The sequence below is a fragment of the Lissotriton vulgaris genome, chromosome 1_2 (genome assembly GCF_964263255.1).
Source record: "Lissotriton vulgaris chromosome 1_2, aLisVul1.2, whole genome shotgun sequence".
Lineage (NCBI taxonomy): Eukaryota > Metazoa > Chordata > Amphibia > Caudata > Salamandridae > Lissotriton > Lissotriton vulgaris.
In genome coordinates this window covers 93,843,123-93,864,874 of record NC_141686.1, presented here as the reverse complement: position 1 = coordinate 93,864,874, position 21,752 = coordinate 93,843,123, and the positions used below count along the sequence as shown (strand labels likewise).

The 21,752-nt window shown below is 47.0% G+C and overlaps 1 protein-coding gene across 4 annotated transcripts in view; it reads right to left on the bottom strand.

The window, feature by feature from the left end:
* LOC147733978 (adenosine deaminase 2-like) overlaps positions 1–21,752 on the bottom strand; it is a 514,604-nt gene that overhangs the window by 245,664 nt on the left and 247,188 nt on the right. For all 4 annotated transcript variants that reach the window (XM_086952886.1, XM_086952888.1, XM_086952884.1 and 1 more), the window contains one exon: positions 21,431–21,521. In XM_086952886.1, the coding sequence (XP_086809012.1) occupies positions 21,431–21,521 (91 nt within the window). The remainder of the gene's footprint in view (positions 1–21,430; positions 21,522–21,752) is intronic.

Here is a 21,752-nt window from a genome sequence, read left to right as displayed (position 1 = left end):
TATAGTGGAGATGCCGATATCGTCCCACCTTTGGAAACCTCGCAGCTTGTTAAGTTCTGCCAACCATTGGCAGTGCCACAGCGGTGTCTGCTTGGGGGCTTCTTATCCCATCCCATGCGTCTTGTGGCGTTTGTCCATGCATTGAGTGTTATAGACGTTGCCGGGAGGAGGAGTGCCCTTCCAGCGCCCCCGTAGAGATAGCACAATAGGTTTTTGGACGACATTTTTGTTCTCTCCAGGGCGTAAGTCGGGTGGTCCGCCGGGGCGTGGGACCAATCATTGATTGGTGTCAGATGTTCTGCCCAGTAGTAGGCCTCTAGGTTAGGGAGCGAGATCCCCCCCACTGTATTGGTGTCTCTGAAGCGTGGACAGAGCCACCCTGGCATGTTTGCCTAGCCAGAGGAAGGATCGCAGATCTGCATGAATCCTGGTGAAGACTGCCGCAGGTATTGAATAATATTCGTTTTGTAGGGCGTAAAGGAATTTGGGTAGAGTGATCATTTTGTACCGCTCTGCCTAAGAGTGTAAGTGGGAGCTCTCTCCAACGGTCCATATCTGCTACCACATTCAACATGATCCGTTCCAGGTTTCTATGGAACGAGAGGGTCGCACTCAGGGTTATAAAAATCCAGAGGTATTGGAAGCCTTCAGTGGACGTCAGTAGTCTCTCCGGCAGTCTTCCCCATCGGTCTCGTCCCCCAGGGTCATAAAGAATAGATTTGTGCCAGTTTATTTTGTGTCCCGCCTGCCCACCATAGTGCTCTAGTTCCCGGAATAGCTCCGGTTTAGTTATGTATAGCAAGACATCATCCGCATACAGCGAGATCTTTTCTTGTGTCGGGTCCGTGTCGTTGCTTGTAAAGCCAGAGATGTCTTTGTTGTGCCGGATCCTGGCTGCGAGTACCTCAAAAGTGAGTGTGAAGAGGAGGGGAGGCAGGGGGCAACCCTGTCGGGTGCCTCTCTGAATCAGGAACTCACTCAACATTTTCCCATTTACCCTCACCTTGGCTTTGGGCCGTGTAGAGGAGCTGGAGCCACTTGATAAAGTTTGGTCCGAAACCAAACTTGTGAAGCACTGCAAATAGGAATGGCCAGTGTACCGCGTCGAATGCCTTCTCGGCATCCAGGGAAAGGAACCAATGTGGTTCGCGCCGCCCCCGTACTTCCTGTAGCCAGTTATGGGATCTCCTAAGGTTCAGTTTAGTCACCCTATCTGGTAGGAAACCTGATTGGTCTAAGTGTATAAGGCCTGGAATAACCGCTCTCAATCGGACCGCCAAGATGGTTGCCAACAGTTTGACTTCCGTGTTGAGCAGGGAAATGGGATGGTAGGAAGCACAATTCTCTCGTGGCTTGCCCTCCTTGTATATCAGGACAATTGTTGCCATAGCAAGATCCGGAGGGAGCTTCCCCTCCTGGAAGGCACCAGTAAAGAGGCCTTTAAGATGGCGAGCCAAGAGGTCCGCCGCACGCTTAAAGAGCTCGGCTGGGAAACCATTCGGGCCTGGGGTTTTTCCCGGTCTCAGCTTGGCAATGGCGTCCGTAATGTCATCAGTCGTTATGTCCGCCTCCAGCGCCTCCAGGGCCTCAGGGGGTAGGACCGGTAGGACCGTCCGATCCAGATATTGTATTGCTTCCTCAAAAGTTACAAGGTCACGCGTTGCATAGAACTGTTCATAGTGCGTAGCAAATGCTTCTGCTATCTCGGTGTCGGTGTTAACAGTAGTCCCATCGGTGGTATCAATACTGTCTATCCATCTAGCCATTCGCTCCTTTTTACTGAGCCACGCCAAAAGTTTTCTTGACTTGTCGCCCACGTCATATAGACGGTGGAGGGTGGCGAGGGATTGGGTCTTAGCCTCATTAGTTTTCAATTCTCTATATTGTCTCTGGGCATCAAGTAGCCGCCTAAGGGTCTCGCTGTTTTTATGGGTCAGATATTCCCTCTTCCATTCCAGGATAGCCTGTTCTAGGGCAGCAACCTCGGCCTGAAGTTTACGTCTTTCCTCTCCCAATCTGCATTTTATCCTGTCTCGTAGTACCGGCTTTAGGGCTTCCCAGAGGGTGACGATCTATTCCACCGTAACCTCATTTTCTGCAATATATACCTTAATGTCTGTTCGAATGCCTCTCAGCATGGCAGCATTTTGAAGATCCCAGGCCGCTAAGCACCAGGAACCTGTGCCCCTGCCCTGGTTTTGCCCCACCCTCACAAACAGTGGCGAGTGGTCTGATATGCCTCTGGCCTTATATTCTGCAACATCCTATACCCTCAGGTACTTTCGGGACATGAAGACATAGTCGAGTTGCGAGAACACCCTGTGTGCCCCGGAGTAGTATGAGTAGGTTTGCTGTGCCGGGTGTAGCCACCTCCAGACATCCGTAAGTCCTATAGTGGACATCTGACTGAACAGTGTGGTCTGGTGCCCTTCTCTCCCTGCGTCGCCGGATCTGTCGAGTCCTATATTCATAACATCATTAAAGTCACCTCCCACCACTTATATAGTGTCTGCCGTGTCTAAAAGGATGTTCGCGAGCGCTGTGAGCGTACGGGTCGATAATTTGGGTGGTGCATAAACTGAAATTAGCGTGTACTTGTGTCTATTCCAGGTACCCTGTACTTCAGCGTATGTCCCCTTTGGGTCTATCCAGGTGCGTGTGGTGCAGAATGGTGAGGACTTATTAATAATGACTGCTACCCCTCTGGAGTCCGATGTGTAGCCCGCATGAGCCAGAACTCTATATCGGCCTCTAGCGATGAAGGCACATTGTGTACATTTGAGGTGTGTTTCCTGTAGTAAGGTGACATCCGGGTCCACCTTTTTGATATAGGCGTTCACTTGGCCCCTCTTGACCTTAGAGCCTAATCCGTTGACATTCCATGTCAGGACGCTCAGTCCCATATCTCCTCAATGTGGGGTGTCTAAGGTACTTGCCATTGATAGATGTGATGGCTGTATGTGGTTAGACTCTGGCATGTGTACGTGGTGTGTAGGTAGGATGTGCGCTGCTGCATTATCTCAACTGTTGTCTCCCTCCCCCAACTGTTCCCACCCGTTCCCCTACCTGAATGAACTTGAAATCCACCTCTCCCACCCCCCCTCCCCACCTCCCTCCCCTTCCAGTCTCATCCTAGCACAGGACATAACTTTCCGTAAGAGTAGGCCTATCGCCCACCCACAGATCCCTCCCTTCAAAAAATCAAAGAACAGTAAAACAGAGAGGTGTGTCAACTTGCGTGCTCCCCTATGTCGGGCTGCCATTTCCATTTTCCAAATGCACCATCGTCCAAAGGGCGTGTATCTCAACCCCACGTAGCATGCTCAGTGGCCCGAACCACCACCGTTTATGATTTGGACTCTTGAGTCTCTGATTCGGGCGCACTATGCTGTCCAGACATGTCCTGCTCTAGCACTCGGATCTCCTCCACCAACGGATGGACAGATTGTCCCCCTTCCTCCTCTTCCTCCCCTCCAGATGTGCGGCTATCGAGGCCTTCCTCGTCCTCGCCTTCTGAGCGAGCAGTGGATCGTAGAGCGACAGTTCTTGAGCCTGTCTCGGCAGCACCTTTCGGAGATGCCGAACGTCCTTTCCGTGTATTTCCCATACCACGGCCTCGATAAGGTGTCGCCGGGGTTTGTCTCTTAGACCTCCTGGATTTCAATCTCTGTGCCTTCGGTATTTCCCACTGGGTTGCACTTCTGAAGGACCTGTCCAGCAGATCCCGTCCGATGGTCTCTCTGCTGTTGAGGATCGGGCGTTCCTCCAGCCATTGCCAGGCATCCTCCGGGTGTGTGAAGAAGCACCATCAAAAAATGGAGGGAGAAGGAGGTTAGACCAAACCAGGTCGGCCTCCCGTCAGTATATGCAATACAGGAACCCAATGTGAAGGGTCCAGAGACCTGGTTGGTATTGTGTGGTTACTGCTTACTAAGTCAGTGTGTACCAAATCATGTAAGAAAGAAAAATTTCTTTCTAGAGTCCCCTCACTCACCGGGGTTGCCCCACGGTGACATGCTTCATCATTGGGGCCATCCCAGTTCTCTACGAAAAGGGGCGTGCTGCGACAAGGCGACTACGCTGGAGCACTGGTTTTGTGAGATGACTATGTGTGGTGTAAGTGTGGTGATGGTGGAGTGGGTGTGGAATTAAAAATACCGTGCTAGTGGGCCTCAACAATTTATTTTGCTCCTAGTGTGGTATAAAAATTAAAAAGGGGTAACACTGTATTCTAACTTTAATTGAGCTAGATCAGTGTTATGGTCGACATGTTTCAAGGTCCCCCAAGCTTTTCATCAGGACCATACAGGGTCCAGCCCTGTATTGCCACTCCTGTATTCAAATGAAAAAAGTGTTCTAAAAATAAATACTAATTATTTATATTTTACGCTGTTAATAATAAAACATGCGTGTTTTTGTACATACGGTTTGTAATTTACTTCAAATGCTGTAAAAGAGAATAACAGTTGTTTAATTGCAGACACCCCCTTCCGAAAAAGGGGGGAAACAACTCACATGCATCTCACTTCATCTAGGGCGTGGGTGTGCCCTGGGCACCATACTGGTGCGTGCTGGTTTTCAAACCGGTGTGGAAAAGTAAAGCACTGTGAATCAAGTGGTTTAGTGGTTTCACACACAAAACATAAGACTTAATGTGACTATTGACAAGACACACAACATATACACACAAAAATAATAACATGGCAGATGGTATATTTACATAAACGAGTGTTTGGTTACACCCCATGGTCTTAGGCAAGGGCAGGAACGCCTCGTGGAAACATTGCTGAAAAAGGAGGTTCAGGGTAAGGGTTATAATGCTCCTTTTCTATGTTTCCTTCTAAAGTAGCTGGTATCCTAGCGATATAGCGTCGTTTTGCACTTACTTCCTATCGGCAAACCCGCTCGGTACTACCTGATGGCTCCTCCCCCGACCGCATACTAAAGCAGAACGGGATTCCCGGTGTATTTAGATAGGTCGCGCTTCCGGGTTGCCGGGCTTTCTCTAATGACTAGAGTGTTTTTCGGCGGCCATCTTAGGAGTATGTCATCGCGCTCGACGCGAGTGTTTAGTAATTCCAAGTGTAACTTCGGGGTTAAGCCGAAATTGAAGATGTAAATTAATTTAGAGTGATGCTTAGTAGAGGGGCATACTCGAAAAGTAATTTAGAACACAGGTTTTTTGGGGTCGGATGGATGATATTTTGATTTGTTTTTGAAAAAAGGGGTTATTTTGAACTCAACCATATTTGTAAAAAACGTGTTTTTAAACACTGGATAGGTGGAGTATGTCGTCATAGGGACTTGTACCTGTTTTATTTCTGAAGGCAATGGAGGGTTTTGAATGATTTTGGAAAGGCTTATAAGTTGGTTAAATACCTTTCTTGTACAGTATATATACAATCAGCTCGGTATGTCTGTTTTTCTTCCTGGGAAAAGAAGGAGTTAGAGTTTTAGGAGTATGGTAAGAGGTACTTTCAGTTTTTGGCATCTGTCTTTCACAGTTTTTCCACAGTTCTTTAGCAGGCCTAGGGGCGAAAAGTCCCCCATGGGATTTCGTCATTGAGTCCCAGGGTGTCAGTATGTAAACGAAACACCCATCTTTGCTCTCTTTCATGGAGGATTCTTTCCAGGTTGTCTTTATTTTTCACTACCTCTACAACTACCCAGGTCAGATCGTTTGGTATATGGTTCTGTTCAATGAAATGGGTAGTCATTCTGGTTGTGGCTCGTTTGCACCTTATGTTACTTCTATGCTCCACTATGCGGGTACTGACCTTTCTAGTGGTCATTCCCACATAGTGCAAGTTGCATGTGCAAGTTATCAGGTACACCACTCCACTGGTGTTGCAATTGGAAAAACCCTTCAGTTCCCATTTCGTGGTATTGTTGAAGGTTATAGTTTTGGTTGGGGAAGTCAAATGACAGACCCTACAGTTGTTACATGGGAAATGTCCATTCGGTAATGGTTGGGATCTTACTGTTTGGGTTGTTGGTGTGGGACGGGTATGTACCAAGTAATCTTTCAAGTTTTTCCCCCGTCTATGGCTGAACATTGGGGTTGGTATGGTTAGTCCACCACTGTTGAGTATTGGCCAATGTTTTTTGATTATTTTGGACACAGTGTCAGAAACTTGATTAAATGTAGTGATGCAAATGGGTCTATTGTTCTCAGGTTGAGTTCTCTCCTTTGGTTCTAATAGGGCTTCCCGATTGTTGTTTGCAGCTCGTTTCTTAGCTTCTTTTATCAGTTTGTTTGGGTATTTTCTGTTTCTCAGCTTGTTGCCCAGGTCCTCCGCTTGGGTTAGGTAGTCAGATTTTTTGCTACAATTCCTGCGCAAACGAAGGAATTGCCCAAATGGGAGGTTTTGTTTTAGATGGCGAGGGTGGAAACTGTCAAAGGCCAAGAGACAGTTGCGTGCTGTCTCTTTGAAATGAGTTGTTGTTACCAGTTTGTCGGACTCAACATGTATATTTAGATCCAAGAATACCAAATCAGTCTTGCTCATTGAGCAGGTGAATTTCAGGAAAGGATCCTGTCTATTGAGCCAAGTCAGAAAAGTTTGTGCTTCTTCTTCTGTGCCTTGCCATATCAACAAAATATCGTCGATATAGCGTTTCCATTGCAGGATTTGGTGTCTGTGGGGATTCCTCTCATTCAGTATTTTGTTTTTCTCCAGTTGATGGACGTACAGTCCGGCTATGCTCGGCGCGAATGTACTGCCCATACTGGTCCCATGTTGTTACTTGTATAGAGTTGATTCAAAACGGAATGGAAACGCTATATCGACGATATTTTGTTGATATGGCAAGGCACAGAAGAAGAAGCACAAACTTTTCTGACTTGGCTCAATAGACAGGATCCTTTCCTGAAATTCACCTGCTCAATGAGCAAGACTGATTTGGTATTCTTGGATCTAAATATACATGTTGAGTCCGACAAACTGGTAACAACAACTCATTTCAAAGAGACAGCACGCAACTGTCTCTTGGCCTTTGACAGTTTCCACCCTCGCCATCTAAAACAAAACCTCCCATTTGGGCAATTCCTTCGTTTGCGCAGGAATTGTAGCAAAAAATCTGACTACCTAACCCAAGCGGAGGACCTGGGCAACAAGCTGAGAAACAGAAAATACCCAAACAAACTGATAAAAGAAGCTAAGAAACGAGCTGCAAACAACAATAGGGAAGTCCTATTAGAACCAAAGGAGAGAACTCAACCTGAGAACAATAGACCCATTTGCATCACTACATTTAATCAAGTTTCTGACACTGTGTCCAAAATAATCAAAAAACATTGGCCAATACTCAACAGCGGTGGACTAACCATACCAACCCCAATGTTCAGCCATAGACGGGGGAAAAACTTGAAAGATTACTTGGTACATACCCGTCCCACACCAACAACCCAAACAGTAAGATCCCAAGCATTACCGAATGGACATTTCCCATGTAACAACTGTAGCGTCTGTCATTTAACTTCCCCAACCAAAACTATAACCTTCAACAATACCACGAAATGGGAACTGAAGGGTTTTTCCAATTGCAACACCAGTGGAGTGGTGTACCTGATAACTTGCACATGCAACTTGCACTATGTGGGAATGACCACTAGAAAGGTCAGTACCCGCATAGTGGAGCATAGAAGTAACATAAGGTGCAAACGAGCCACAACCAGAATGACCACCCATTTCATTGAACAGAACCATACACCAAACGATCTGACCTGGGTAGTTGTAGAGGTAGTGAAAAATAAAGACAACCTGGAAAGAATCCTCCATGAAAGAGAGCAAAGATGGGTGTTTCGTTTACATACTGACACCCTGGGACTCAATGACGAAATCCCATGGGGGGCTTTTCGCCCCTAGGCCTGCTAAAGAACTGTGGAAAAACTGTGAAAGACAGATGCCAAAAACTGAAAGTACCTGCTACCATACTCCTAAAACTCTAACTCCTTCTTTTCCCAGGAAGAAAAACAGACATACCGAGCTGATTGTATATATACTGTACAAGAAAGGTATTTAACCAACTTATAAGCCTTTCCAAAATCATTCAACACCCTCCATTGCCTTCAGAAATAAAACAGGTACAAGTCCTTATGACGACATACTCCACCTATCCAGTGTTTAAAAACACGTTTTTTACAAATATGGTTGAGTTCAAAATAACCCCTTTTTTCAAAAACAAATCAAAATATCATCCATCCGTCCCCAAAAAACCTGTGTTCTAAATTACTTTTCGAGTATGCCCCTCTACTAAGCATCACTCTAAATTAATTTACATCTTCAATTTCGGCTTAACCTCGAAGTTACACTTGGAATTACTAAACACTCGCGTCGAGCGCGATGACATACTCCTAAGATGGCCGCCGAAAAACGCTCTAGTCATTAGAGAAAGCCCGGCAACCCGGAAGCGCGACCTATCTAAATACACCGGGAATCCAGTTCTGCTTTAGTATGCGGTCGGGTGAGGAGCCATCAGGTAGTACCGAGCGGGTTTGCCGATAGGAAGTAAGTGCAAAACGACGCTATATTGCTAGGATACCAGCTATTTTAGAAGGAAACATAGAAAAGGAGCATTATAACCCTTACCCTGAACCTCCTTTTTCAGCAATGTTTCCACGAGGCGTTCCTGCCCTTGCCTAAGACCATGGGGTGTAACCAAACACTCGTTTATGTAAATATACCATCTGCCATGTTATTATTTTTGTGTGTATATGTTGTGTGTCTTGTCAATAGTCACATTAAGTCTTATGTTTTGTGTGTGAAACCACTAAACCACTTGATTCACAGTGCTTTACTTTTCCACACCGGTTTGAAAACCAGCACGCACCAGTATGGTGCCCAGGGCACACCCACGCCCTAGATGAAGTGAGATGCATGTGAGTTGTTTCTCCCCTTTTTCGGAAGGAGGTGTCTGCAATTAAACAACTGTTATTCTCTTTTACAGCATTTGAAGTAAATTACAAACCGTATGTACAAAAACACACATGTTTTATTATTAACAGCGTAAAATATAAATAATTAGTATTTATTTTTAGAACACTTTTTTCATTTGAATACAGGAGTGGCAATACAGGGCTGGACCCTGTATGGTCCTGATGAAAAGCTTGGGGGAGCTTGAAACATGTCGACCATAACACTGATCTAGCTCAATTAAAGTTAGAATACAGTGTTACCCCTTTTTAATTTTTATACCACACTAGGAGCAAAATAAATTGTTGAGGCCCACTAGCACGGTATTTTTAATTCCACACCCACTCCACCATCACCAAACTTACACCACACATAGTCATCTCACAAAACCAGTGCTCCAGTGTAGTCGCCTTGTCGCAGCACGCCCCTTTTCGTAGAGAACTGGGATGGCCCCAATGATGAAGCATGTCACCGTGGGCAACCCCGGTGAGTGAGGGGACTCTAGAAAGAAATTTTTCTTTCTTACATGATTTGGTACACACTGACTTAGTAAGCAGTAACCACACAATACCAACCAGGTCTCTGGACCCTTCACATTGGGTTCCTGTATTGCATGTCCTTGTATAGCACCTTAAGTTTCGCCGGAAAGAGAAGCATGTACGAGATCTTTAAGTCTCTGAGTTTCGCCTTCACGGCGTCGAAAGAGCGCCGTTGTTTCTGGACTTCCTGACTGTAGTCTGGGAAGACCATGATGTGTGCGTTTTCTAGACTGATCTCACCCAGTTTCCTCGCCTCTTTCAGAATAAGGTCTCTGTCAGTGAAATTAAGAAAACGCGCAATGACCGGTCGCGGTCTCGCCCCCTCCGGTGGTTTTGCTAGGAGGGCCCTATGCGCCCTCTCAATAATGAAGCGAGGTGAAAATTGTACCGCTGGGAAGGTTTCCATGAGCCATGTGCGGAGGAAGGACACCATATCCGCTTTCTCGATCCCTTCCCTAAATACAACAAAGCGCAGAATATTGCGTCGCGCTTTATTTTCGGCGGCGTCAACCTTCCATAGTAGTTGGCGGTGAGATGCTTTGAGCTCCACCATGTCTTTTTGCAGGGTAGTGATTGAATCCTCGGCCTCGCCCATCCGCGTCTCTGCAGAGGTAACCCTGTCAGATAGGTTTCGGAAATCCTGCCTCAGGAGTGTCACTTCAGAGCACACCTTGCCTATCTTGACCTCCAGGGCCACTCGAAACTCCTGGATATCAGTTCATGAAGTCTGAATGGCCCCCATCAGCAATTCGGTGTCCGAGCGCGCGCCCAACGCGGCAGGGAGGCCCTCCGCCATAGGACGCGGCGCAGTAAAATTGTCCATGGGCCCCTGTTTAGGCACTTTAGGCGGCATATCCTTCTTCCCCATGTCTCGTTGGAGTAGTGCGTCAAGCACGCTGGGCGAATGGTGAGTCACCCTACCCCCAGGCGCTAGTCACGGCCTGGAGGATGGTCCACTGTATCCGTGTCCCCTTAGGTGTTCTGGGGTCAAGAGCCTCACCTTATGGGTCTCATGGGACACTGTCGTCCCCTTTCCACCTTTCGTGCTGTTCAGGTCGCCGGGAGTGGTGCCAGGAAGGTCTACCGAGCCCCCCTTCTCTGATGGTCACTTCCAGGAGTTGTGCCCCCAGCCCCGGGCAACGAGTGGTGTTTCTTGTATCTGGGCTGGGTATTAGCGGTGTGTGGCAGGTGCACAAGGCGGACCCTGAGGAGTTCTCAGCGCCGCATCAATTACCGGGAGACCGCTCCGTCCGGGCGCCCCCCAAGGCGGCTGTCTATGCATGTCAGTCCGGCCACAGAGCGTCCGGGCCGCAACGGGGTCTCAGGCCAGATCGGGGGGCTCTCTATCCCCGGCTCGCGGCTCCGGCCATCATCTTGGCGCTACCCTGAGTTCCGCGCAACTGCACAGCGGCTCCCTGTGGGCCTCTCCACACATCTAGTCTCTGGCAGGGCCAGCAGCTCCCGTGTCACTGCCTCTCACCTCACGGGCCTCCCCGGCGGGGTGTCGATAGTCCCTCTGCACCTCGCGTTATATCACGGACGCCGCCGCCGCCATCTTGGTGAAAGGGCAATCTTCTCCGGAGCTCCCAGGTGGGACCCTCCAGGGGCGGTGTTGGCTCCCCCGCAGAATACGTGGCCTCAAATACCCCCTCGAGCGATCTCAACCTCGTCGGGGGCAGTGCTGGGCTGGGGGTCCGTATTCAAGCACAGGCCGGAGGTAGTGCAGTGCTCAGGAGGATGCGTGTCCCAGGCACGGGAGGGGAGCCAGGAGCCAAGTCGCGGCGTCCTCAGGCACTATTTCGCGGCATCGGCCACCATATTGGTAAAGTCCCCGGTGGTCTAGGGGGACCGGGCGGCCTTCCCCACAGTCTCTGCTTCCCACAGGGCCCTCCAACCGCTCCTCACCGTCTCGTCCTGCGGTCGGCTGGAACGATGGGGGGGGGGGCGATCTTCAATATGGTCTCAGCTCGGCAGCGCCACACCTGCCGCCATGTTGATTAAGGGCGCCGGACCGGACGGGACCTCCAAACACCTCACCGGCACCTCTGATCAGCCCGTATTCCCTCAGGGGCTCCTGCACTTGGACCAGACAGTGCCGTCGCCCACCCGCGGACCTCCTGCGGACCGGATAGCCCTGTTTCAGCGCCGATCCCGGACCTCCGTCTCAGCAGACGCCATCTTGCCGCCGTCAGAGTTCCCAATGTTCTGGCTTAAAGTCGGCGCTGTGGTGCAGGTTGTCGTGGGCACTTCGTTAAAGTAGTCTCCACAGGGTCCGATTGCTCTAGGGCAGCTCCTATGTAATTTTGGTGGTTCTTGGTTCGATATTTTAGACGGATGTTGAGGCAGCTCGCCGGAGCTCCGGAGAGTCACGTCCTAGCCAGTCATGCTGCTCATGATCATGTAATCTTAGTGCCTTTTCCTGCTATGCACCTTCTCAGCTGCAGTGGGCCCCTCCTCTGTATCTCTCTTCCTCAATTGGGCCAGCTGGAGAAACTTCTGAATGATAAGGTGAGGAAAAGAAAAGGTCTCAGGCGAAAAAGTGGGTGTAAGGATGTGTACACTGTGGGATAGGACAGGACAGAGGCACACTTGTATATGAGTTGTGTAATTTCAGTGTTTCTTTCTGCAACAAATATAGGGGCAGATTTTCAAAACTTTTGCGCTGGTTTAACGTCAAAAATGGTTTTGCACTGGAAAGTACCCTGTAAGTAGTGAAAGCAGTGCCAAGCACTGTTTTGTGTTACTTTGCGCCAAGGGGGTGTGACATGGATGGTACATGGCGTTCTCATGCAACCATCTATGCCTTTTGACGCAAAACCATCTTTACAAAGATGTGTAAACATGGTTTTGCGCCAAAAGTTAACGCCCCTTCAAAGGAGGCGCTACCTGGAGAAATGATGTCATTTCTCCATGCTTTTCCGACTTTCCATGCATGCTGCACTCACTTTTTCACTTTCTGTCTCATTGTGTCTTTGGTGGGGCCTTTGCTTATTACTTTCTAGGCCACAAAGTACCTGAGCACAAAGACTGTGGAATATGTCACCAAGGGCTGCAAAGGTAAGGAAATCATTAGTGGGCGGGTCCGTAAGGGGGACGATCGATCAGTTTATTACCAGGGCGGCCTCCATGCTGGAGCATGAGATAGCCATCACCGAGCGCCGCATATCAACTGAATTCCAGAATAAACACTCATCATTAGGACCCCTCCAATTAGTGGCTTCACCGACGCCTACTCCGTACAAGGAGAGATCTTCTCACAGCGATATTGGCACTCCTCTCCTGTTGAAAGATGCTACAACATTATCTGAGCCCAACAGGTCATATAGTAGCAAGGATTCTAGTGCTGATCCTGTCCTAGAAATAATTTCGGAAGAACCCCTGCCTCAGAAACACTCGCGCCCCACTGCAACAAAAAAACCAAAGGGCATACATCAAAGAGGAAAAAAGGGGGAAATAGACACAGAGGTAGACAGGCTAAACTGACCAGGACCCACCCACATTCCCCAACACATCAAACTACAGGAACAGGGAACATATTAGTAAACACAATCTCAGGCCAGATTCCAGTGCCTTTTCCCCCAATTCATGACTTAATAGGGAACATTGAAGTACTGGTGAAGTCACTACTTCTTCCACTAGTTGAAAGAGTAAAGAGAATAGCTGACCTATTGGGGACCATGGAAGCTGCCAATAAATCAAACAGGTTTATTAAGGGAATTATCATTAGTAATAAAACTGTAACAGTGGAATCAGCAACGCATAACACCAATAAGGCAAATAAAATTCTAGACCTACACATACACTACCAGATAAAACACAGACTACAACGACTGCCATTAAACCAACTAGGACCGATGGACTAGCGGGACATGAAATCCGGTCAGCGGCATCACGGGGTAACAATGGGAGGGGCAACTTAGATACAAGAAAAAACACTGGCCCCATTTTGCAAATTGATCTTTCGCCAGGAGCGGCCCCTTATGTTGCGGTACTGACTAGGGTCCCAGAATTACAAATAGGGAAAACAGAAGGCTATCAGGAACTTAAAAATAAAGTCATTTACTGGCTAAGGAATAATAGACCACTACCCCCAAATATCAATGGGGAAATTCTGAATGTGAGAAGGCTCAACTGGGGGAGACAGAGGCATAAAGATACCCAAGGCGATGCCATATTAATCAACTTTAGGGACCGCAGGGTTATCCCGTACCTCAATGACTGGTATCAGGAGAGTGGGGGGTTGGGATCCAGATTCACGATTTGAATTATTTCTACCCCAGGTCCCTACTACCCCGTCAACATAGCCAAATAAATCCCTACCAGGGATCGTGGGGGTCCCTGCATTTAACATCCCTACTCTAAACAGATTTGATGCAATCACAGGATTAGATGGAGTAGACTGACTTACTTCAGAGAAACGTATGGTTCTATGTGCATTAAATCACATCGACTGGTCAAATGCCTCAAACGGCTCTCCACCCCTAGCATCACAGTTAAATGTGGATTTAAGTAAACACATTGTCACTAAAAAGACCTCCACACAGGATAGTTTGAGTAGTGATAGTGAGGGGGGTGTGAGTGAAGCAGACTATGTATTCAATATAGTCCCGGACATTCCTACGGCGCCCTTTGTAGATGGTAGTCTTGACAACAGCAGTGTAAAATCCCATTCAAACAACAATGTCAAAGTTTTAAGATATCCTAACCAACCAACTAGCTTTTTAAACTACTTTCAGGAAATATATGATATGGGTGTTACACATCTTTGTCCATCTTGTACGCCCTTAGATAACCCTGCTGATCCGGCCAACTTCACAATGGGACTTAAATCTCAATTAGTACAACCAACAATAAGCCCTCCCATAGTAAATCTCGAGGGGCGACAATCACCCACCTGTCCTGTGCCTCTCGTTGGAAGTGTTGAAGTTATTTCTCCTGAAGTCACTGAAATCGGCCCCTTATTGAAGCCTGTACTTCCCAGCAGCATCATTAGCTGGAACGTGGCAGGCCTGCTCGCCAAAATTAATGACCCGTTGTGGCAATCATTGACATTAAATTATAGCATCATATGTGTTCAAGAAACTTGGGCTAACAAGGAATTACATATTGTGGGTTATAAAACTTTTTTTACTACAGCTACCCCCAGCCAAAGTGGTAGGCACAAGGGGGGTCTGTGTACCTACATTTCAATCACCACTGGACCCTTAAATGTTAAATTCACCACTAATGAATACTATCAAATTTTAATTACATCATGGGGATACCTACAAAATATGGTCCTGGTAAATTTTTATAATAATATTCCTCCCGTACTTATAGAGCGTGTCATCAACAACCTCTTGACGGATCTTATTAAAATCGAGGAGCATAGGATAGGAGACATGGCCCTGCTGTGGGTGGAGGATTTTAATTGCCCCCTATGTCCCCGAGGAATAGCGTGTTTGTGCGGTGCGGGAGACGACTACGAAGGGGGCCCGAGTCATTTTACCCACACAAAACTAGGGGAGCTATATAATTCTATATCGGCTCAATTCTCTTTGTCTTTCATTAACGAACTCTGCACACCCACTAAAGCATTTAGACCAACTTTCAATGGGAGAGGGTACAATTCGATTATTGATTTTACTCTCCTATTAACCCGTTATGTAGGTGTGGTATTAAACTGGGAGATCAATGATACTGCCCTTAGCGATCACTACCCCATTGCTGTAACATTGAAGGCTAGGGATGGTGATTTAAGTCACAAGAGCAACATCATATATAATCTAACGCAATACTGGTATCGAAACACGGGTTATGTATCAAATGGGAAAAGGTGTCACCCACAAACTTTTTACAAAATCTTGTTAGGAACGCCAATGAGGAGTTTAAAATTTGCCTTTCAATTGAAGAAGATGTTCATACCATTGTTGGCTCATTTACAAAAATCTGTTCAGGTATAAAACAACTTTTGACCAGAGTACCCCGTAATCCACCAAAGGGGTCTCAGGGATGGTTTAACGGGAACTGTACTAAGGCGCTTGCCGCACTGAAAAAAGCTCTGCATTCTTGCCCAAAATCTAGAGAAAACATCCAGTCAGCCTGACTTGCCTATCGGAATGCCCTAATAACCAGGAAGAAAGAGCTAAAAATGCAGGCATGGTCAGCCCTGCACGCAGCCTCCGAGCAGAAGGATAACACTGCCTTCTGGAAGGCAGTCAATGCCCCGTTTTTTCAAGCCCATCAGGGCCCCCAAATAGATCAGCACAAGACTGGGTTACACACTTTGAAGGTCTCTATAATGAAATAGACCTCCCAGGAATAACACCAAAAAACCCTGAGGTACTGTCGGCCGAGATACAGAGCAGTTCTTTCCCATTGGGCATCTACTTCCATCTTGATGAAGTGATCAAGGCACTCACAGAAAGCCCGGCGGGGAAGGCTCCAGGGCCGGACTGCGTTCCAATAGATGTTTTCAAAAGTGTACCTGACCTTTGGGCACCTCTGTTGACCAGAGTGCTCAACTCCTCAAATAACAACGGGTTCATCACCACCTGGTCGGAGGCTATAGTAGTTCTGATTTATAAAAAGGGGGATAGGAATGATCCTGCCTGCTACCGGCCAATCTCGCTTCTCGATGGCCTAATGAAGGTCGCAGGCAGGATCATTCTAAACCGAATGCAGGACTGGTTGGAAGAACATGAGGTGGTTTCCAACCTGCAATATGGGTTTAGGGCAGGTAAGGGGACCGTTGAGCAGGGACTCAATCTAGCAATAATAACAGCTATGTATATCCACGCCAAAAAAATAAACCTCTTTATAACATATGTGGACTTAAGCTCTGCTATTGATTGTGTCGACCATGGAATGCTTTGGCAAACACTATCTGACATTGGTCTGGACAATCAAATCCTCACTTTCATCAAAGAACTCTATAATAGGGCTGGTGCAAGTGTTAGATTTGGCAGGATGGGTGAGTGCTCTGACATGTTCAGAATCCGCAGAGGAGTAAGACAGGGGTTCATTTTAGCACCCCTGCTTTTTACTCTATATATAAACAAGGTTGGATCCACCCTGACTGAAGTCTATCACGATTATCCCACAGTAAATGGGAACGCATTCCCATACTCCTTTACGCGGATGACACGGCAATTATGTCCCAGACCAGGGTTTGTTTACAAAAGGCAGTGTCGAAATTTTCAGATTTCATGAAAAGTAGAGGCCTCCGCGTGAACGTTTCCAAAACATACACTATCTCATGCGGACCCAAGAACCGAAGAACACCCTGTTCAATTGTTCTAGACGGTAGACAGGTAGAGCTTACCGACAGATTCTGCTACCTTGGTGTACATTTTGAGAGAAAGGGCTCATGGAAACCTGCAGTAACTGCCAGGGGGCTTGCGTTTACTAGAGCTACTGGAGCTCTGGTGAATTTCGCAAAAAAGCTAGGTGGAAGACCAGTAAGAGAATTGCTCCAGATTTTTAAGGCAAAATGTATCCCTACTGAGACATGTGGGGTTGGACTCTGGGGGATTGAGTCGGTAGAAACCATCCAACAAGTTGAAAATCGATTCCTACGCTACCTATTGGCCACCCCATAGAGTACGGCAACATATGTGACACATATGGAAGTAGCCTTGCCATATGTTACAGACACTATTAAATTATCCCCAGTCTTGCTATGGCATAATGTATGGGTTAATCCAGAGACCTCCCTGAATAGAGATATAATAAAGGATTGTTTGTCATCTGATGGAGCCACCAACATCAAATGGTTTACCTATGTTAAAGACCTACTGCAAGCAATTGGGCATCCTGAATATTTTTCCAACCCAGATAGTATGGCGAACGTGTCTAGAACTGCCCTTAAAAAACTCCTCTTACAACTTTTAGAGAGAAAAATATGGCGGGAAGAAAGATCTAAGAATACAGTCATGGATCACTATCTGATTACTGTTAATAAGGGGGCCCAGTTGTATCTTTTGATCGAACAACCCCCTTTCAATCATATGCTCCTGACTCGTTTTCGCTTAGAGACTTTCTTTAGACTGATAACCTTCCCACAGTGTAATGACTGGTCAAAAGAAAAAAGAACCTGTCCTTGTGACGATGTTTCTTTTCAGTCTAACATTCACTGTATTCTCTTTTGCACCTTTTATAGCCATCCGAGGAAAAAATTGCTGAAACCCCTGCTTGTATCATGGGGCTTGAGGTCTTGTAGAGGGGCATCAGCTTCCACACCCCCGACGAGTCATACCCAGAAGGTCAACCTGGTTGCGTTCGGCCAGGCTCTATCTAGAGCTCGCCCGAAGCTTACTGCTGTGATAGGTGAGGCGGTTAGTGGCTTCGATGGGTGGGTGCTGCAGGCGGCTAATGCTTCTACAAAACGGACTACCGTGTCCAGGTTCCAACGCACTCCCTCCCAACCCTGGTTCTCTCCCGAGTTGAGGGAGCTGAAACTAGTATGTAAAAAGCTGGAGCGAGCATGGAGACTTGGGTATAGTTCGGAGTCAAAGCTCGTCTTACGCACAGCCCAAAATGACTACTATGCTGCTATTACGATAGCTAAAGGGAGCTACTACGCAGGGAGAATTGCTAAAGCAGAAAATAATAGTAAAGAGAACTTCTCTATCGTTAAAAGTTTTGTATCCCCTGCTGCTGATACTGCCATTCTGGCCTCCTCTGCTCAATGGTGCGAGGACCTGTCTAATTTTTTTATTAACAAAATTACCAGGATTCAACAGGACGTACTTTCTGCGCTACCAGCGGATTGCCCAGTGGCTGGCCCTTTTTTACGCTATGCCCCTGCAATACGGAACAGTTTACGGACTTTTCGCTGGTTGCAGATTGTGATGTACTGCCTCTCCTCCAATCTCTTAAATCGGGCTCTCCCTCTGACCCTTGCCCTGCCCCGGTACTTTCAGAGGTGGTAGGCATTGTTCGTAGTGAGGTTACTCACATAGTGAATCTCTCTCTATCCTCAGCTGAGGTTCCTCTTAGCTGGAAGCGGGCAGAGCATCTGCCGCTTTTGAAAAAACCTGGGTTGGATGCTACTGTTCTTGGGAATTATCGTCCCATATCCCTTTTGTCAGCACTGGCAAAAATATGTGAGAAAGTGGTCTTTCGTCAACTGGAGAGCTTTGTTGAGACCTCTAATGCTCTTCATCCAGCTCAATCAGGCTTTAGGGCGGCCTATAGCACGGAGACAGCTCTGGTTGAGATGGCGGAGTCGATTCAGGAATGTTTGGACGGAAGCGGCAGAGCGGTCCTGATTTTACTGGACCTCTCTGCCGCGTTCGATACCGTTCCTTACGAGCTCCTCCTCGCCAGGCTGTCTGCTATCGGCATCGGGGGAGGTGCCCTGGCCTGGTTGTCCTCATTTCTATCAGACAGGACACAACAGGTCTGGATGCCGCCCCATGCCTCAGAGCCCAAACCACTCCTCACGGGGGTCCCACAGGGATCTACCCTTAGTCCCCTACTGTTCAATATTTACATCACCCCCCTGGTATATTTAGCGGAACAGTATGGGGCTAAGATTATAGGGTATGCTGATGATACTCAGCTGCTGTTTACTTGGCCAGATGATCATCTGGATATTACAGCAGTCCAACTGTGTTTGTCCTCAGTCTTTCGCTGGCTAACTATGGCCCAGCTGAAATGCAATGAGGACAAATCCGAGGTGCTCTTCTATGGCTCTTTCCCTTCCAATTTCAGGAATTCGCTTTGGCCCCCGAACATTCCCAGCCCCAAGGTGATGGGAGGCCCCGCGAAAAATCTTGGCATATGGTTCGGGGAGGACCTAAGATTTGAGGACCACATAAAGAAGCTATCTGGGACATGCTTTGTCACGCTGAGAATGTTACGAAGATTCTTTTCACTGCTCCCTAGAGAAGCTAAGGAGACTGTCGCTCGTGCTCTCATCCTGGCAAGGTTGGATTATGCGAACGCCCTGTTTAGCGGCATTCCAGCTTACTTGGTTAAATGCTTGCAAATCATTCAGAATGCCGCTGTCCGTCTCTTATTCAACGTTCCGAGATGGAAGAGTGTTCGCTCTGATTTGTGTAATCTTCACTGGCTGCCTGTATCCCAGCGCATCCTGTTTAAATCCTTGGTGCTCTCGTTTAGAGCAACCCACGACCAAGGACCTGCCTATCTGAAGAAGAGATTCACCTTTTATGCCCCCACTCGAGCTCTCAGATCATCCACTCTGTTTAAAATGTCTCTCCCTTGCTTCAAGCGAACTAGACTAGGGGGGCCAGTCCATAGTTGTAGTCGCTGCTCGTGCCTGGAATGCGCTCCCTTTTCATCTGCGCTCCACTCACTGTGTTGCCCAGTTCAAGAAAAATCTGAAAACCCATTTGTTTAGGAGTGTCACATAAGTTCCCTCTGTTTTTCCTCTGCTTCTTCCCAATCGCGACAGGATACTCCCAAGTAATGGAGCGCGTTATAAAACGGTTTATACATACATACATACATACATACATTTGATAAATTAAGAACTCTAGAAAATGAACGCATCATTGGAATCGTATCTTCTTTTCTGACAGCTACCGTGAGGTACAGAAACACGATGTAAATCTAAATTTGTACCTGTTTTTGCCGAATATGCAGAATGTTTAAAACTCCAAATGAATTTTCTCACTAGGCCGCTGTACTATATCATGAAATTCTTAGATTTTAATGTTTTTAACAAATGTTGTACCTTTCTTTAATTATGTATTGTAAATGTAGTCACTGAACCAGCATCAGAACTGTTTATTTTAAATTTGAATTTTATTTGTATGCTTTTATGAATTCGTTTTTACAATTCGAATAAAGCTTCTGGAATTGAAAAAAAATTGACTTCCCCAATAAGTTTTCCCTTTTCCCTGGGGTTTCACCTGGAGATTTCAGTGCATGTTTAAAGCACCCACTCAGCAAACCTTTTTGGTTTCGAGAAAACAAACTCCAAGACCATGATTACATTTTTTCATGAAACAAAAGTAAACCACACCAACCTTCTGGGTGTTTTGTTGACATTTAATATTTAAATGGCCGGCAAAATATGTTGGGGTAGGTGCACCCCACAGTAAGTAGTACTGTGGGTAGGCTCTGGGGTTTCCACCAGCTGAGACTCTACTGAGGGTAATCTGACTTTTCCCGTATTCTAAATGGAGCAATGAAACAGCTTTATTTGTGGTGCTGGAGGAACAGTCCACCCACTCCCCCAAGCTCTAAATAAGTATCTCTGTCATGTCAATTTGTTGTGTATTTGGTACAGTTTGTTATGCTGCAAAAACACACAGTGCTCATGCGGCTTGCAACCATTGTGTCATGCCTTTGGTAGTGCACGCTGCATGTCCAGCAGATGCATCTGTACTTCTGCGCTGAATCCTGGGATTCTCAGTCAGGCGTGATCTTCCAAGTAGCAGAGTGCTACTGATCTACATAGAAGCAGCATCAGCAGCATCCAGAGGAAAACTGCATCCCTGCCTTCTGGATTGTCTCCCCTACTTGTTTCTTGAGTGAATCTGAAGATGCCCTGTGAAGCACCACCATGCCAAGCCGTGGCAGACGCTCAAGATACCCTAGGGCCATCGGCATCCAACTTGCTTTCTTTGTCAGGACGTGGTCCCTGTGTGGTGCAGGGAGTCAATGTGATAGAGAAGTAATACAGGAGCCCAGGAAGGAGGATGCTGCAGTTTTCTAGTTTGGTGAGGACAAAGGTATTAGCTAGCATCGCAAGCAGTGGAATGGAACAAGAATCTTGAGGAAGGCGGAGCAGGCATACATGGTGGCGAAGAGAATGGTGGAGAAAGCCAGTGATGGCTGTGGAAGTAAACAATGGTTGCTGGTGTCATATGAGGGAAGAATATTATACAAGACAAAGCAGAACGCAGAAAGGGGTGGGTAAGGGGTGATGATAGATGTCAAAGTTTCACTACAGATGATGGCAGAGAAAGCAGGTCAAAGAGAAAGCAGGTAAAATATATAAAAACATTTCTTTATATTTACCACGTCAAAGCCTGCCAGGGTCTCTGGAAACTGTGCTTTTAAGTGTATGGCAGTTTCGATGGCTTCTTTAGCAAAGGCCTCATCATTGTACCTTGAAAAAACAAAAGATGCGCAAAGACGTCATTGATGGTGCTATTCTGATATAAATAAATCCCTAGTATCCTAATCGAGAGCAGTGCACGGCTACTACCGAAAAAGGAGGGTGAAAGAGCTAAATACTGCCTTCGGTCTCAAGGCTAAGATGCTTACCTTTTCAATAGGGAGTTTTTAAGAGAACACCAGTTTAGCCAGGATCAAGAGATGCCACCTATCAACCTTGGCT